The sequence below is a fragment of the Podarcis filfolensis genome (genome assembly GCF_964270895.1).
Source record: "Podarcis filfolensis genome assembly, chromosome: 16".
Taxonomy (NCBI): Eukaryota; Metazoa; Chordata; class Lepidosauria; order Squamata; family Lacertidae; genus Podarcis; species Podarcis filfolensis.
The window spans coordinates 20,502,234-20,519,424 of record NC_139620.1 but is presented as its reverse complement, the minus strand read 5'-3'; the positions used below and the strand labels follow the sequence as shown (position 1 = coordinate 20,519,424).

Below are 17,191 nucleotides of genomic sequence, written 5' to 3'. Positions count from 1 at the left end.
TTTTCTGAACGTTGAGATGTTCTAGCCAAGTAATGTGTACAAAAATGCATATATTTGGGTAAGATATATGGAAGAATGCATTATGTTAGTGAAAAATAACATGCAGCAATGCATTATATTTGGGAATGCTGTTTTGCAAAAGTGTGTCTTTTAACAAAAATTGCATACAAACACGTTGTACATTAGGATAAATTCACACAAAAATGCTGATACATTTTCTGACATTAAAAAAAATCTCAATGTGATGTGGAGAACTGAATTTAAATTAAAAGAAGGAGAGAGACAAATAGAGAGAAACTGAAATTGACAGATTCACCCACCCCCTACCTAAAACACAGGTCTCTTCTAAGCTCAGATGGGTGGAGGCAGAGGGAGACTGTGATATTTTTCAACAATGAGAGAAAGCTCCTCTGTGTATGATCAGAGACAGCCTGCACTGCATTCTTATCATCCAACCATATATTGATTACTGTCCTTTCCCAGCACTGAAAATGGGTTGCTGTGGACAGAGGCGTAGCAAGGTCAGGTGGTAACCTGTGTGATTTTTTTTTGTCAACCCCCCCCTTTGCAATTTTTGGGAACGTTGCCCAGAGTTGTTGACCTTTTTTTTAGGGAGGGTTGGCCACGAAACAGATACAGAGGTGCCAGCACTGCCCACCGATTCTGAAAATCTGACCACCTATCGCATAAAACTGCCCGCCAGGGATGCGAGTGCTGACCACTGGGTGTGTGTGTGAAACCACCCGCTGGAGGGGGGGGAAGGCTGATCGCTGGCCATATTTGTGTGATCAGCGGCCATATTTTCACGACGGTTGCGCCAATCGTGAAAATCCGCCCACTGGGCGTGGGGATTTTGTCACCCCCCAGGCATGACACCCAGGTCGGACCACCCCCCTGCACCCCCCTTGCGATGCCCCTGGCCTGTGGAATCACAAAAGAAGAGAATTGGAAGAGGGCCTCTGAACTAGTACAGTGGTACCTCGGGTTACAGATGCTTCAGGTCACAGACTCCGCTAACCCAGAAATAGTACCTCGGGTTAAGAACTTCAATTCAGGATGAGAACAGAAATCACACGGTGGCGGCACAGCAGCAGCAGGAGGCCCCATTAGCTAAAGTGGTACCTCAGGTTAAGAACAGTTTCAGGTTAAGAACGGACCTCCAGAACGAATTAAGTTCTTAACCCAAGGTACCACTGTACTCCAGTCTGGTGCCCTGCTTAAGTACAGGACCTGCTATTCAAGATACAGCTGCAGCAGTTCTGACCGCTGGTGGTCCAGCATCTTCTGAAATATCCCCAGCAAAGGAGAGCCCGCTGTCTCCTGCGGAGGTCTGTTCTGCTGTGGAACCACTCTTCCTGCTAGGAGGCTTCTGTTGATGCTTAGCTAAAATCCCCTGCAGTTCTAGCCTCTCCCTCCAGAGCAGGCTTCCTCAACCTCGGTCCTCCAGATGTTTTGAGACTACAGTTCCCATCATCTCTGACCACTGGTCCTGCTAGCTACGGATCATGGGAGTTGTAGTCCCAAAGCATCTGGAGGGCCGAGGTTGAGGAAGCCTGCTCTAGAGTAATGGAGGGAATTTTGCAATTGAGGTCTGCATGCTTTTGCTGCCTACTGTAGACTGACTGCCAGAGCAGCAGCAGCAGAGAGAGAGAGCATTAATGTTCAAATTCTTTCCACTAAGGTGAGGCTGACAGCTGAAATGCCGTGGGATGGGCGGCTGGGAAGCCTGAGCCAGGAAGGTGTTTAACAGTGAATAAAGTTGGTCTTAATTTGATGGAAGTGTGCTTGATGCATCTTGGTGGCAGCCGCGCCCTGTCAACAGTTGGCTCTAATTGAGCTCCGGCTGCACAAGTGGTGCCTGCAGACACGTGGAGGGGAGATGTGAGATGAAATGGGAGACAGCAGCGCCTTGTAAACAAGGATCTGTACAATGTGCTAACTGATCTAGTAACCTAGATTGAAGTGCAGCCGCCCAGCCCAGGTTACAGTTTGAATTAATCCTCATGCCTCGCTGGACTGACATCACACACACACACACACACACACACACACACACACACACACACAGTATTCTAATCCAGGATTAATTTTAGCTGTGCAAGTCTTGGACTTAGATTCAGAACCTATTTTTGGTGTTAGACCTTAAGGAGGAATCAGAGCATGTACAGAATGCCTCCTCCGCTCCTCCTCCTCTTCTTTTTTAAGGATTGCAATCCTAAACTTATTTATTAAGGGTTTCAGGTCTATTGTACACAATGGGATTTGTTTCTGTGCAAACATTCATCGGAATGTGTTGTGATTAATTATAACTTGCTTCTAAATTATCTTCGACTAAGGGCAACAATTTCTAGTTAGTTGCATTCCATGCCTTCACTTGTTATAACCTTGAACAGTGCAGTCCTATAATGTCCTTTCAGAAGTCTGACCTACTGCCTGACCCAGGGACTTACGGGCAAGCAAGCAAAAGTGTATAGGATTGCAACCTTTTTGTAAAACGCTTTGAGGTTTTTGAAGTTTCCCCCTTACCATTAAGCAGTGCATAAATCTTATGAAATAAAGAAACAACCCTGAAACATCGAAGAATCTTGTGGCACCTTTAAGACAAATGTATTATAGTATTATAATAATAATAATAATAATAATAATAATAATAATTGTTAGCCGTAAACACGCGACAAAACCTTTCATTGGCTTTGCTGCAACAGATGAGGGTGAAATCTACACACATATAAAAAATGTTGTGAAAATGCTTTTTTTTAAAAAAAAAAATTTGAAAAATATATTGAATTTCCCATAGCTCACTGTCGCCATCTAGTGTCATATTTGCATATTGCACTTTACAACACACTTAAAACGTCTTATTTGCAGCTGTATAGCTGAGTCCTAAGGCAGCTAGCCCTCTGGAAACAGTTACAACCTTAGCCTTAAACATTTAATAGCTAAATGGCATGTTTGTGTGTGAAAGACTACAGTTAAGGAAGCGTGATCCTTCTTTTAAAATATTTAGATATCGCTGTCAGTCAGAACAGATTCCAGGGCAGACTGCAAACCTTTACAACTATATCAACCAGACAAAAACACAAATTAGAAACAAGCTGTAGATTCATGATAGAAAGAACAGAAATACTTAAATTGCTTGAGGTATGACTTGGTAGCCCTGCAAATATATCTCTCTATACTAGGTGTGGGGAACCTGTGACCAGTGGAAGCCAGTCCATTAGGACACATGAAGAGCTGCCCACCCCAGCCCCATTCTGCCCTCAGCCAGTCTCCACCTGCTTTCCTTGCTGGTTATAACCAGATCAGACCCAGGACATGCCTCCAACTTCCTCCTCCACCTTAAGTCTCAGTGTTGCCTTTGCAGAGCTGAGCAGGGAAGAGGACGGGGTCAAAAATGGACTTAGTTGGCTCTGCCTGTTACTGGCTGTGGCGCCACCTACAGGTGGGCTCCTTGTCTTCTGCCCTACCAGTCCCAATGAGCACCAGCCATCACCGCCTGTGGTGTTCTGGATGCCATCGGAGAACAAAGCCCACCAGCCCCAGGCAGCATAGAGTTGTAGTCTGGCGACACCTATATCCTCCAACTCTTCCTGAGGATACCACTTCACATTGTAGGAGAGAGGTTTGACATGTTTCAGTGCTTTCATCTGCTGGAGACAAGATCAAAACAACCTTCCCTGCACATAGAAAGCTAGCATGTCCTGGTGAGGGACATTCTTCCCTGATGGGGCGGTTTTCTTTGTGCAATGAGACTGATAGTTGGCTAAGTTGGCTAAGGGATGCTGGGAGTCCATCAGCTGAAGATGTAGTTAATACTAAGGTAGATGGACCAATCGTCTGACTCAGTACAGTGGTACCTCGAGTTAAGTACTTAATTCGTTCCGGAGGTCTGTACTTAACCTGAAACGGTCCTTAACCTGAAGCACCACTTTAGCTAATGGTGCCTCCTGCTGCTGCCGCGCTGCCGGAGCACAATTTCTGTTCTCATCCTGAAGCAAAGCTCTTAACCTGAAGCACTATTTCTGGGTTAGCGGAGCCTGTAACCTGAAGCGTATGTAACCTGAAGCGTATGTAACCTGAGGTACCACTGTGTAAGGCAACTTCATATGTTCTTCACTAGGATGTGAAGCATATTTGAAGAAGGGCCATAGCTCACATGTCTCGCAATTCCTTTGCATGCAGTCTCTTCAACTGGTGGGTTGTGGCCTGATTCAAGGTGGGTCACAGCAGGAGTGCTACCACCCTGCAAATGTATGGTGAAAGATTAAGAAATTGGTACCCACCGGCGGAGGAAGAGGCGTGCAGGGTGAGCGCACTGCCCCTGGCAGCATGATCCCGGTGGGATGCCATCACAGCTGCCCCCTCTGCCTGTGCTGGGTGCCACACCCCTATGGGCGGCGCACCACTCCCCCAGGATGCACGCCAGCCCTGCCCCCGCCTGCTCTCCACCCCCCCCCGGTGCCGGAGCATGCAGCTCTGCCACTGTTGGTACCCCATTTGGGTTAAAAGTAGATCCTGGGTTTGAAAAGGTTGAAGACTTTGATAATCTTTGGTTGCCCTTTCTGGAATCACATTAGCCGTGATTCCTGCATTGCAGGGGGTTGGACTACATGACCCTGGGGCTCCCTTTGAACTCTATGATCATTTCTCTCTCTCTCCCCCTCTCCTCTGTGTGTGTCTCTCCCCCCCCCCAACTCCTAGCTTAGGCTGGGGTGGGGGATGTGCAAAAGGCTGTTTCTTGAAGAATTTTATATGGGCTTTCATCTAGGCTCTTCACGGCCTAGGACCCTCGTACCTACGGGACCGCCTCTCCCGATATGCCCCGCAGAGGACCTTAAGGTCCATAAATGGCAACACCCTAGAGGTCCTGGGCCCTAAGGAAGTTAGATTAGCCTCAACCAGAGCCAGGGCCTTTTCAACACTGGCTCCGGCCTGGTGGAACGCTCTGTCTCATGAGACCAGGGCCTTGCAGGATCTGATTTCTTTACGCAGGGCCTGTAAGACAGAATTGTTCCACCTGGCCTTTGGCTTAGAGTCAATTTGATTCCCTCCCCCTCTTTCTTTTTCCTTTCTCCTCCTGTGACAAGGCTGCATTTTAATGTTTTAATGTTGTACAGTGGTACCTCGGATTACATACGCTTCAGGTTACAGACGCTTCAGGTTACAGACTTCATTAACCCAGAAATAGTACCTCGGGTTAAGAACTTTGCTTCAGGATGAGAACAGAAATCGTGCTCTGGAGGCGCGGCGGCAGCAGGAGGCCCCATTAGCTAAAGTGGTGCTTCAGGTTAAGAACAGTTTCAGGTTAAGAACGGACCTCCGGAATGAATTAAGTACTTAACCCGAGGTACCACTGTATTTTAATCTTGTTTTTTAAGTTGCATTTCAATCAACTTGTTTTTTATTGGTTGTTAGCTGCCCTGAGCCCGGTCTTGCCTGGGGAGGGCGGGATATAAATAAAATTTATTATTATTATTATGGGCATGGATAGCTCAGCTTGTTAAAGCATGGTGTTGATAATGCCAAAGTTGCAGGTTCGATCCCCATACGGGACAGCAGCATATTCCTGCATGGCAGGGGGTTGGACTAGATGATCCTCAGGGTCCCTTCCAACTCTCTACGAATCTATTAGTCTTTCTTTCTCCCCCCCCAACTCTGCGCTCTCTCTCTCTGTCACACACACACACACACACACACACACGCGAGAGAGAGAGAGACTCCTGGCTTGGGGTGGGGGACGCGCAAAGGGCAATGGGCGCTCCGACTGGGACGCCCCTTCCCACTGGGCCCAACCGTCTCCCTCCCTGCCAAGCGGAGCCCGCGCTCCACAACAATGGGAAGCGGGGAGGCGCGCGGGCGGCCCCCTCAATTAGGAGAGCCGTAATGAAATTAAAAACCATTAGATCGTTCACCGTTGATGTCTGCGGCTCTCCGGGATGTCAGAGCCGATTTGGCTAAACCCCCCGGATGAGAGGGGCTTTGCGAGCAGCCCTGACGTCCCGAGGCCCCTGGCTGGCGCAGGCCCCGCGGGGCAGCCTGCGTCTCCCTGTCGCCAGAATCGACGGCAATCATTGTCAGGAGGGAGGAGGAGAAGGGACGGGCGGGCAGGCGGGACCCCGTTTGATACGCTCCCCGTCTCCTCCTCCTAGCCCCTGGAGATTAGGCTTTGGGGAGCGCCGGAGATTTGCGGGACTTGGGTCGGCTTGGAAGGCTGGGGCCGGGTGGGGAGAGGCGCTCGGGAGGTCCTTCCGACGGGCACCCCCCCCTCCTTCGGCATTCCTTTCAAAGGACAATGGGGAGATGGAGGGGAAGGATGGGAGGAAGAGATGGGGTCAGGCGCCCTGGCGCATTAGTTAACCCCATGCCAAATGCCCATCCTGCGTTCTGGTCTCCGCTCTCCTTTGGTCAATTTCCCCCTGTTCTGTTTTGTATGTGTGTGAGAGACAGTTATTGCAGTTACTATTATTTTAACACGGAAGCAAAAAGTTCTAAAGCAACTACTTAGGAAGGAAGAAATGAAAACAGAAGCCTTTAGCAAATTGTTGTTGTTTTTTTTAAAAAATTAATAATATTGTGTTTCAATATTAATGCTGCATTTTAATTGTTGCAACCCACCCTGGGACCTTAGGGTGAAAGAAGACAATAAATTGTAATACTGATTATGATGATAATAATACTTTTGTTCTTGTTTTTATTATATATTTTGTGTTTTTATATTGTATTTTTCTGCTGTGAACCACCCTGAGATCTGAGGATGAAGGGCGGGATACAATTTTTAAATAATAATAATAATAATAATAGGTTGTATCTAATGTTAGTCCTGCTCTGAAATTAATGGAATGAATGACTAACTTAGGTTTATTAATTCCAGTGGCTCCAGCTGAGTAGAGCTTAAATTGAATACAACACAGTGTAGAAGAGTAATACAAGCAACCACAAGCATATATTCTGATGCAGTTACATACCAGGAGACAAAGGGAAACAGAAGCCTTTAGGACATATATTTATGTATTACTCAGACATATTCACAAGCAAACACTCTGATGCAACAATGTACCAAGAAAGAAATGAAAGCAAGGCTTTAGGAATCCCCTTAAACGAAATGCCTGTAGGTGGTATTCAGTGCCAATCTTACTCAGAGTAGACTCATTCAGGTTAGTGGACATGGCTGGTTTAGGCTCATTAATTTCGATGGATGTACTCTGAACAGGACTTAGTTGAATACAATCCTGGGTAAACAGGAGTGATTTCAGACTCCATTACCTGATGGTGTCAATGGGAGTTGCTAACTAGTTACTACTTAGGCAAGTATTTACTATTATTTATTTGTTTCTTTACTCATACAAATGGCCCAGAGCAAGTCACGAACACCAAAACAGTGGTTCCCAAATCTCACCCCCCCTTCCCACAAACCACTTGAAGATTTCCTAGGGTCTTAGCAGACTGCTTGATGATTTTTCTCCCTGTTTTAGCAATTGTGCTAGAGGCTGTATGGCTTTTAATTTCATCTTAATGGTTTCTTATAAATTATATTTTGATTTTACTACACTTGGAACCCCGCAGAACTGCAACTGTAACACAATACAGGAAAGAAAAGAGCCGATCAAAATGCAATTAAAAATCACTGTGATTTTTTTTTAAAACCGGGAAGACATGCTGTCTCCCATTTTCTGCTATGAATCCAAGCAGACCCTCTGAATGATAGCTGGTGGTCTGTGGACCACAGTTTGGAAACCCCTGGTTTATCCAATAAGGCCATTAATGGTGGCTTTCTGCATGGAGTTTCTTCACAGGGCAACTTGTTTTGCAACCCACCCCTGCCCCAGAATTTGCTGCATTTCCAATTCCCCAATGTATCCCCGATTAGGGTATTTGTTGTGCTCTGTCTGATGCCAGAAGACTGTTGATGGCTACTAATTCAGCCAGCTAGCTCTGGTGATTATCTAATGCTTATTAGATGGATTTTCCCTAAAATGATTTCTGAACTTTGAATTTTATTGTTATCCATGTTTTTATACTGTATTTTATGCTGCTTTTACAATTAAGTGTTTTAAATTTGTTGTTAGCCGCCCTGAGCCCGGTTTTTGAACCAGGAAGGGCGGGGTATAAGTAAAAATTTATTATTATTATTATTACTAGGCATGGCTATGCTCTGCCTCCATACTACCAGTTACTGGAAACTGCGGAAGGGGGGAAATAATAGAATTGTAGAGTTGGAAGGGACCCTGAGGATCATCTAGTCCAACCCCCTGCAATGCCAGAATATGCAGCTGTCCTGTATGGGGATTGAACCTCCAACCCTTGCGTTATCAGCACCATTCTCTAACCAACTGAGCCATCTTGCTTACTGGTTTCCCACAGGCATGTGGTTGGCCTCTATGACAACAAGATGCTGGGCTATATGGGCCATTGGCCTAACCCAGCAGTTTTTCTTATGTTCTTACAATGTCTCTTCCTTCCCTTCTAGATCATCCTCAACTCCATGCACAAATACCAGCCCAGACTCCATATCGTCAAGGCAGATGAGAACAATGGGTTTGGCTCAAAAAACACAGCCTTCTGCACCCACGTCTTTCCAGAGACGGCCTTTATCGCTGTGACGTCCTACCAGAATCACAAGGTAAATGATAGAGCCTTTGGAAATATCTTTTTGGAAACTGGAACACGGCTGAGGCAGAGTCCAGCATCCTCTTCTCATGATGGCCAACCAGATACCCCAATGGGAAGCCCAAGGAGGACCCAAGCCCAAGAGCATGCTTCCTTGCTGTGGTTACCAGCAACTGCTATTCAGAAGCATTAATCCCTCCATCTGTGGAGCACAGCATAACCATCATGGCCATCAGTATCCTTGCCCTTCATAATTTTTTCTACCTTGACTGTTCCAGCATTCAGCTTCAGTGAATGCCCATGATTGCTAGCATTCTCGCGATATGTGATGCTGCAATGCATGATTGTTTTTGTTTAAAGAAGGCTTCCTTTTTGTTTTTAGGCCAATCTCTTTGGCCCAGGTGATGGATTGTCATCATCATCATCATCATCATTTTTTATTATTTGTACCCCGCCCATCTGGCCGGGCCTCCCCAGCCACTGTGGGTGGTTTCCAACAAAGATTAAAAATACATTAAAATGTCACACATTAAAAACTTCCCTAAACAGGGCTGCCTTCAGATGTCTTCTAAATGTCAAGTAGTTGTTTATCTCTTTGACATCTGAAGGGAGGGTGTTCCACAGGGTGGGCACCACTAATGAGAAGGCCCTCTGCCTGGTTCCCTGTAGCTTTGCTTCTCACAGTGAGGGAACCGCCAGAAGGCCCTCGGCGCTGGACCTCAGCGTCTGGGCAGAATGATGGGGATGGAGATGCTCCTTCAGGTATACTGGGCTAAGGCTGTTTAGGGCTTTAAAGGTCAGCACCAACACTTTGAATTGTGCTCCGAAACGTACTGGGAGCCAATGTAGGTCTTTCAGGACCGGTGTTATATGGTCTCGGTGGCCAGTCCCAGTCACCAGTCTAGCTGCCGCATTCTGGATTAGTTGAAGTTTCCGGGTCACCTTCAAAGGTAGCCTCACGTAGAGCGAATTGCAGTAGTCCAAGAATGAACAAAGCCTCCCTGACTATCTTCCTTCTGCTTTCTCTTTTCAGATCACCCAGCTCAAGATTGAAAACAACCCCTTTGCGAAAGGATTTCGAGGCAGCGACGATATGGAGCTTCATAGAATGTCGAGGATGCAAAGGTAAACATTTTCACAGTGTATAATGAGCTGGGATCCCTCTTCAGCCTGAGGTCACATTGCTCCCTGAGCCAGCTTGTGAGGGTCACATGTCTGTGGTGGGTTGGGCCAGAGGGAAAAGGGGGCAGAGCCAATAGGTTAGGGCAGTGCTTCTTTTCTAAAAAAAATAAATGTTCAAGGGTACTCTCATTTTCCTACTCATATTGAAATGTTGCCCCTGAATGAGGCCAAACTTAGATTCACAAAATGTTTAGGAGTATGTGTACTGCTGTGTCCCCCCAGAAAAAAGCACTGGGTTAGGGTCCATCCACACTTCGGCTTGTCCCATGCCACTGGTGTGGAAAACCCCTCTTTAGTGGTAAATTGGTACAAACCCAAGTTGCCCTTTGCTCTGATTGACCACTAAAGAGTCGTTTCCACTGGGTGAAAGCAGAGGGACAAGAGGAAATCTGGACAAGCCCTTAGCTTCTAAAGATGCTATATCTTGCATCTAGGCAAGCAAGAGGCATTGTTGGATTGGAAGGATGCATCCCAGCCAGACAAACACATTTGCTGAAAAGAGCCTGCTGGATCAGGTCAGTGGCCCACCTGGTCCAGCATCCTGTTCTCACTGCCAATAGCCATTGACAGCCTGATCTTCCATGAGGTTGTTTCTTTCTCTTTCAATGACATCCAAGGTGGCAGTCATCATTGCTACCTCTTGAGAAAGTGAGTTCCATAGTTCTACTATGCACTGCAATGGAGGAGTCCTCTGTTGTACAGTGGTACCTCGGGATAAGAACTTAATTCGTTCTGGAGGTCTGTTCTTAACCTGAAACTGTTTTTAACCTGAAGCACCACTTTAGCTAATGGGGCCTCCTGCTGCCGCCACATGATTTCTGTTCTCATCCTGAAGCAGCGTTCTTAACCTGAGGTACTATTTTTGGGTTAGCGGAGTCTGTAACCTGAAGTGTCTGTAACCTGAAGCATCTGTAACCTGGGGTACCACTGTATCTGTCCAAAATCTTTCAACATTCAGCTTCATTTGAATGTCTGCGTTCTCATGGTATGAGAGAGGGAGAATTTTTTTCTCTCTATCTGCTTTCTCCATGCCATGCACAATTCTATCATGTCACCTCCTTCTCGCCTTCTCTCTAAACTGAAAAGTCCTCAGCGCTGTAGCCTTTCTTCAAAGGGTGCCACTAGATCCCCTTGATCATTTGGAAGAATATCCCTTCGATAAGTCAACTAATTTTCATTTTCTTCATAAATTGGAGACAGAATTCATTGTGACTTAATTGGACACACAATTCTGCCTTTACAAATCTCTCTCTCTCTCTTTCTTTCTCTCTGTGTATGTATGTAATGGATAAGGCTCCTAAAATATGAACAGTTTTAAAAAAAATTATGAACAGGTGGTCATCTCCAACTTCAACTTGCTGCCGACATAAATGTAACAATGAGATTCTGGATGCGACATGCAAAGGCAGCCAGGAGTCTTGGCTCTCAGACTGTGCCTCTTTTTCTCAGACAGAGAAGAGCACATGTTTCTAATCGGCGTAAATGCTCTGTCTTCCCTTGTATATATATTTATAGGTCCCGATCATTTCCCTTTTCTGAGAGGGATGTTTTTGCGAGATGATAGCCATGCTCAGGACTTTGTCAGCACAGCTGGGAAACGTATGAGAAGAGCCTCCTTTCCCCTCACCGACTAGTTCTGCTAAATATGCCATGAGCACAGTCATGGGGAAGGGCCATAGCTCAGCAGTAGAGAATCTGCCTTGCATGCGGAAGGTTGCAGGTTCAATCCTTGGCATTTCCGGGTAGGGTTTGGAAAGTCTTCCTGTCTGAAATTCTGGGAAGGCCCTGACTGTCATTGTAGACCAGGGTTCCCTACAACTCTTAGCATCCTTAGCAAGCAGGACCAGTGGTCAGGGATGATGGGGGCAGCAGTCCAAAAACAGCTGGAGACCCAAGTTTGGGAAACCCTGGTGTGGACAGTACACAGCTAGATAGGCCAATAGTCTGACTCAGCACAGGGCAGCTTCCTATTTATTTCAGTCCTCTACTCAGAACAATGTGTACTAGAATCTGACATTAGTTTTGGGGGAAGGAGGCGATAATGTACAGTGGTACCTTGGGTTAAGAACTTAATTCATTCTGAAGGTCAATTCTTAACCTGAAACTGTTCTTAACCTGAGGTACCACTTTAGCTAATGGGGCCTCCCGCTGCCACTGCACTGCTGCCACACAATTTCTGTTCTCATCCTGGAGCAAAGTTCTTAACCCAAGGTACTATTTCTGGGTTAGCAGAGTCTGTAACCTGAAGCATCTGTAACCCGAGGTACCACTGTAATGAGTAGAACACCCGCTTTGCATTCAGCAGGACCCCAGTTCAAGCCACCGCATCGCCAGGCACGACCATGTGCATTCTCTGGAGAGCTGCTGCCTTTCAGTGTCAACAATCCTGAGCTAGAAGGCCTGACTTTGAAAGCTTCTCCCACAACTGGGGCATGGCCTTTGCTTCTAGAAAGCTGCCATATTACCAGACATGCCATCTTGTCTTGCCACAGCAGTTGAGGGGGCTGGCACCAAACGACGTGCGACGGGTCACACACATGCCGTGCTGCTTGCGCGAGTGACGTGTACATATCACTGCAGATTATTGAGGGCCCTGGCTCCCTCTTGGAAAAAAATTGGGGGTCCTTGGTCCCACCCTTGCATATTACTGACTCAGTCCTATTAGTACCTTTAGCTCAGTATTCTTGACACTGACTGGCAGCAACTATCTGGGATTTCAGGCAGGGTTTCATTCCCAGCCCTGCCTTCAGCTTCAACCTTCTGAATGCAAAGTGGATGTTCTGTCACTGAGCTGGAGCTATTCCCAAAATAAAAACCCACGTAAAATTTGAAAAAGGAATTTAGGAAGCTAACTTACACAGACTCAAGCCTATTTGGTTCAGTACTTCCAACACTGACTGGCAGTGGCCATGCAGTGTTTCAGGTGGGGAATTTACCCCCACCATACCTGGAGATGCTGGGGATTGAACCTGGGACCTCCTGCATGCAAAGCACTGTCCATATGGGGCCGCTTACTCAAATATAACACCCCCGTCCAATGTGGGTGAGCCCTAGCAGGCTTTCCTGAGGGTAAGAAGTGGGCCTGGGGATAGCAGCACTACTGAGTGGTTGGGAAACACAATTTCAGTTTCCCACAATCCCCTCAAGCCATTTATCTTCCTGAGGCAAAGGACAAGATGGCACCATGACCATCGCATGTACAGAACCTGAGCAGACTGGCAGATGAATCTTGTTGCTATATGCGCAATGGGCTTGTGTCCCCCACCTCATCTGAAGATGGCATTGCAGGACAGGCACACACAGCTCTGACCTCATAGGGAATGATACAGCCAAGAGGCCACCGCCCACCGCCCCTGCCACCTGAAGCAGTTGCCTCACCCTACCTAATGGTATAGCCGGCTGTTTATGGGACATTTCAGTGGTGGCCTCCAGGTGCAGCTGCCTGCTACTGGTTGAAACACTGTATTATTATTATTATTATTATTATTATTATATCATAGAAACATTGAGTTGGAAGGGACTACGAAGAATCTTTTGCACAATGTGTGTCAAGCTACTTTAAACAACCCTGGCTTTTCCTTAATTATGTTCACAGTGGTTTAATATTCAATCCCTTTTCCCAGGAAGCTCTGGGAATTATAGCTCTGGGAGGGGAACGGGCACCCCCCAAATAACTCTCAGCACCCTTTTTAAAATATATAATTTTAATTAAATTTTTCTAATTTACATTTCAAAATATTCATTTAGACCACAAATCAATGACTTCCCTTCTTCTCTTCCAGTGGTTCATTTTGCATACCATACACCCCTGCATATTTTAAATGAACTATACTATTCAGTAATCCATTGTTACATCCATCGAAATTTATTTACACTGTTGAGTTTATCTTAATGCTACCAGTGTTTTTAAATAAACACAATTTTCACCCATATATTCGGTAAACGTTTTCCAGTCTTCTTTAAGCATATGTTCTTCTTGTTCTCTTATTCTATATGTTAAATCTGCAGGCTGTGTGTATTCCATCCGTTTATGTTGCCATTCTTCTTTGGTTGGGACCTCACTCATTTTCCATTTTTTGGCTAGCAGAACACAGGCCACAGTAGTAGCATACATAAATAATCTTTTTTGACACCTGGGAATTTCCCTCTGAATTATCCCCAACACAAAAGACTCTGGTGGTTTTTTTTTGGGGAAAAGTACTTTTAAACACCCCCCCCCCCGAATTCATTATATATCTTTTCCTGAAACTCTTTTACCCTTTTACAAGTCCACCACATATGGTAAAACGTACCCTCAACCTCATTACATCTCCAGCACTTACCTGATTCAGACTTATACATTTTAGCAAGTCTACTCAGAGTTAAATGCCATTTATAAATGAATTAAAATGATAACTCTCAGCACCCTTAACAAGCTATATCGTTCCCAGGATCCTTTGAAGGAAGCCATGACCATTTAAAGTGGAATCATAGTGCTTTAAAGGTATAGTGCAGACAGGGCCGGATTTAGGTTTGATGAGGCCCTAAGCTACTGAAGGTAATGGGGCCCTTTATATGTCCAGCTGTCCTTTGTCAACAACAAATTGTCGCTGTTTTTTGTGTTGAATATACGCTATGTGATATGTTTTTAAAAGTCTGGAATGGATTAATCCATTTTGCATTCCTTGCATTACTATGGAAAAGCGCGCCTTGGTTTTGGAAGGCTTTGGTTTTGGAACAGATTTCCGGAACAGATTAAGTTTGAGAACCAAGGTACCACTTTATATAGAAATGATCAAACCAGTGATATTTTAGGGAGCAGGCTAGCAGGCAGGGCCCATTACTTACATCACAGGAGCCTACACAACACAAAACACTGTTGCTGTGTGTAGGTTTTATTTCATTTGTTTTTTATGTTATATTTTGGAAATGTACACCCAGTTTTTCCCCTTTAAATTTTTTGGGGGTTCCCAAGAGAGTGGGGCCCCAAGCTGTAGCTTGTTTAGCTTATACGTAAATCCAGCACTGTAAGCTTACTGTAAGCCAACCCAGAAGTAGCAGGGTATACTGAGTGCAGATAGAGCATAAGTAACTGATGAAAACATTGCCTGTGTTTTCAGCAAGGAGTACCCAGTGGTTCCCAGAAGCACCGTCCGGCAGAAGGTGGCTTCTAACCACAGCCCTTTCAGCGGTGAGAACCGGGCGCTGCCTGCCTCATCCAACCTTGGGTCTCAGTTCCAGTGTGAGAACGGCGTTTCCAGTACTTCTCAGGACCTGCTACCAGCTGCCAACTCATACCCCGTGTCGCAGGACCACGGCCAGATTTACCACTGCACCAAGAGAAAAGGTCAGGCCCTTTGAGCAAGAGAAATTAGGTTCGCTTTCCCTTTAGAGGCAAATCTATCCAATTGGCAGTCCCACAAACAATACAGGAACCAAATCGAAGCTGCCCTTTCAGAGCCGTACTTCTCCGAATTTTGCAACACAGATTCCCCAAGCAAATGGTGTTTACAAAGATGCATGGGTTAGGGGAAAGTACTCAAAACAAGGAATATTTTACAGAAAATAACATACAAAAAGGCATTACATTAGGGGAAACTGCTTGCGAAAATGTGTACCTTACTCAAAGATGCATGCCAAAATTAAATTATCTACTGTATTATTTTATTATTTGTTAATCTTATTAGTAGCTCTCTCTCTTTTTTTTACAAAAGTAATTCAAAGTGACTTACAAGAAATACACAACATACCGACGTCAAAACCAGCATAAAGAAAAACAGAGAAAAAACACAAAAATGTGTTTATTAGGAGACCTTCTCACTAAAACGGTGAATTTCCATGAGGATTTCTTAAATATAGTAAACAAGTTGCAAATTAATGCAGGAATGTAGAGAAAATCCAATATTAGAAAAAATGGGAAACCAATAAAGACTGAAATGGGCAGATCCCTCCATCTTTGGGTGGCAGAGAGTCCTTGGCATTTATTTATTTCTTGAGTCCATGTTACAGATCTCTTCTCCCTGTTTAATGACTACAGAGATGGCTCATGGTAGCCAAGAACAGGAGGAGAAATTTGGTTTGGTTTGCCCTTTGAAGTGAACCTATCTAATTTGTGCTTCTTGGAACAGTATGCGAACTGAAAATTCACACTTCTCTGAATTTTGCAGTGCCATTTCCCAAGCAGTGGTACCTCGGTTTAAGAACAGTCCTGTTTAAGAACGATTCGGTTACGAACTCCGCAAAACCGGAAGTAGTGTCCCAGTTTGTGAACTTTACCTCGGTCTAAGAACGGAAGCCGAACGGTGGAAGGGCACCGGCAGTAGGAGGCCTCATCAGGGAAAGCATGCCTCAGTTTAAGAACAGTTTCGGTTTAAGAACAGACTTCAAGAACAGATTAAGTTCGTAAACCGAGGTACCACTGTACTATGTGCAAAAAATGTGTGTTTTAGGGAAAAGTGTGCATACAAGTGCACACGTATCAGGGAAGATAATGTACAAAAATGCATTTTGTTAGAGGCTATATCGCCTGTCAAAATGTTTTTGTTAGGGAAAATTGCAGGCGGATTGCATAGCAAAACAATAATTGCATACAAAATTCCATACAATTCCCAAACTCCATACAATTCCGACCCATTCCAAAATTTCCCATTGCATGTCATTCTAAAATTCCGCGCAGTTGCATACAGTTCTTTGGAAGTGCCTTTGCATACAAAAGCCTACCCTTCCGATGGGTAGGCAAATTGTGTACAAAAAGGTGTATTAGGAGAGATGCACTCTGAAATGCTGGTGGATTATTGTGAGACCTTAAAAAAACACGGATGCAGAAATGTGGTAAACATAATTTCAGACTGGGAAGAAAAAAAAAGAGAAATGGAAAGAAATCAGACTGGACAGGCTTGTACATTCACAGTGATGCCTGCCTCCCGCACCCCCCGCCCTGTGTAGCATGCACTAGTATACATGTATACAGAAACCAGACATCATTCCGACTCCCTCATCCTCCCGCCAACCAGTGCTTCATTTCTCCAATTTGAACTTTAGTCCATCTCCATAGGAAGCTGCCTTATTACTGAGTCCATCTAGCATTGTCTACCAAGAAGCAACAGCCATGACCCAGTTGTGGGGAAATGCAGAACACCAGTAATTTATCCAACCAGAGAAGCATAGGAAGCTGCCTGAGTCAGACCACTGGTCCATGTAGCTCAGTGCAGTTGACACTGACTGGCAGCAGCTCTGCAGAGTTTCAGGCAAGGGAGCCTCTCCCCACTCTATCTGGCGATGTCGGAGACTGGACCCAGGACCTTCTGTCTGCAAGCAGATGCTTAACCGTGGAGCTACTGGCCTCCACTTTCCCCTTCTCCCCCACTCTTTCCATTTCTCTGGCTGCTTTTCCCATTGGCCGCTATTCCGGCAATTTCAGTCT

General features: G+C 45.4%; 1 protein-coding gene across 3 annotated transcripts in view; it reads left to right on the top strand.

Annotated features, from left to right (window-relative positions):
* Nucleotides 1-17,191, top strand: part of TBX5 (T-box transcription factor 5) — a 93,947-nt gene that overhangs the window by 68,203 nt on the left and 8,553 nt on the right. For all 3 annotated transcript variants that reach the window (XM_083590297.1, XM_083590298.1, XM_083590296.1), the window contains exons 6-8: nucleotides 8,468-8,620; nucleotides 9,641-9,732; nucleotides 14,889-15,115. In XM_083590297.1, coding sequence (XP_083446423.1) covers nucleotides 8,468-8,620; nucleotides 9,641-9,732; nucleotides 14,889-15,115 — 472 coding nt within the window. The remainder of the gene's footprint in view (nucleotides 1-8,467; nucleotides 8,621-9,640; nucleotides 9,733-14,888; nucleotides 15,116-17,191) is intronic.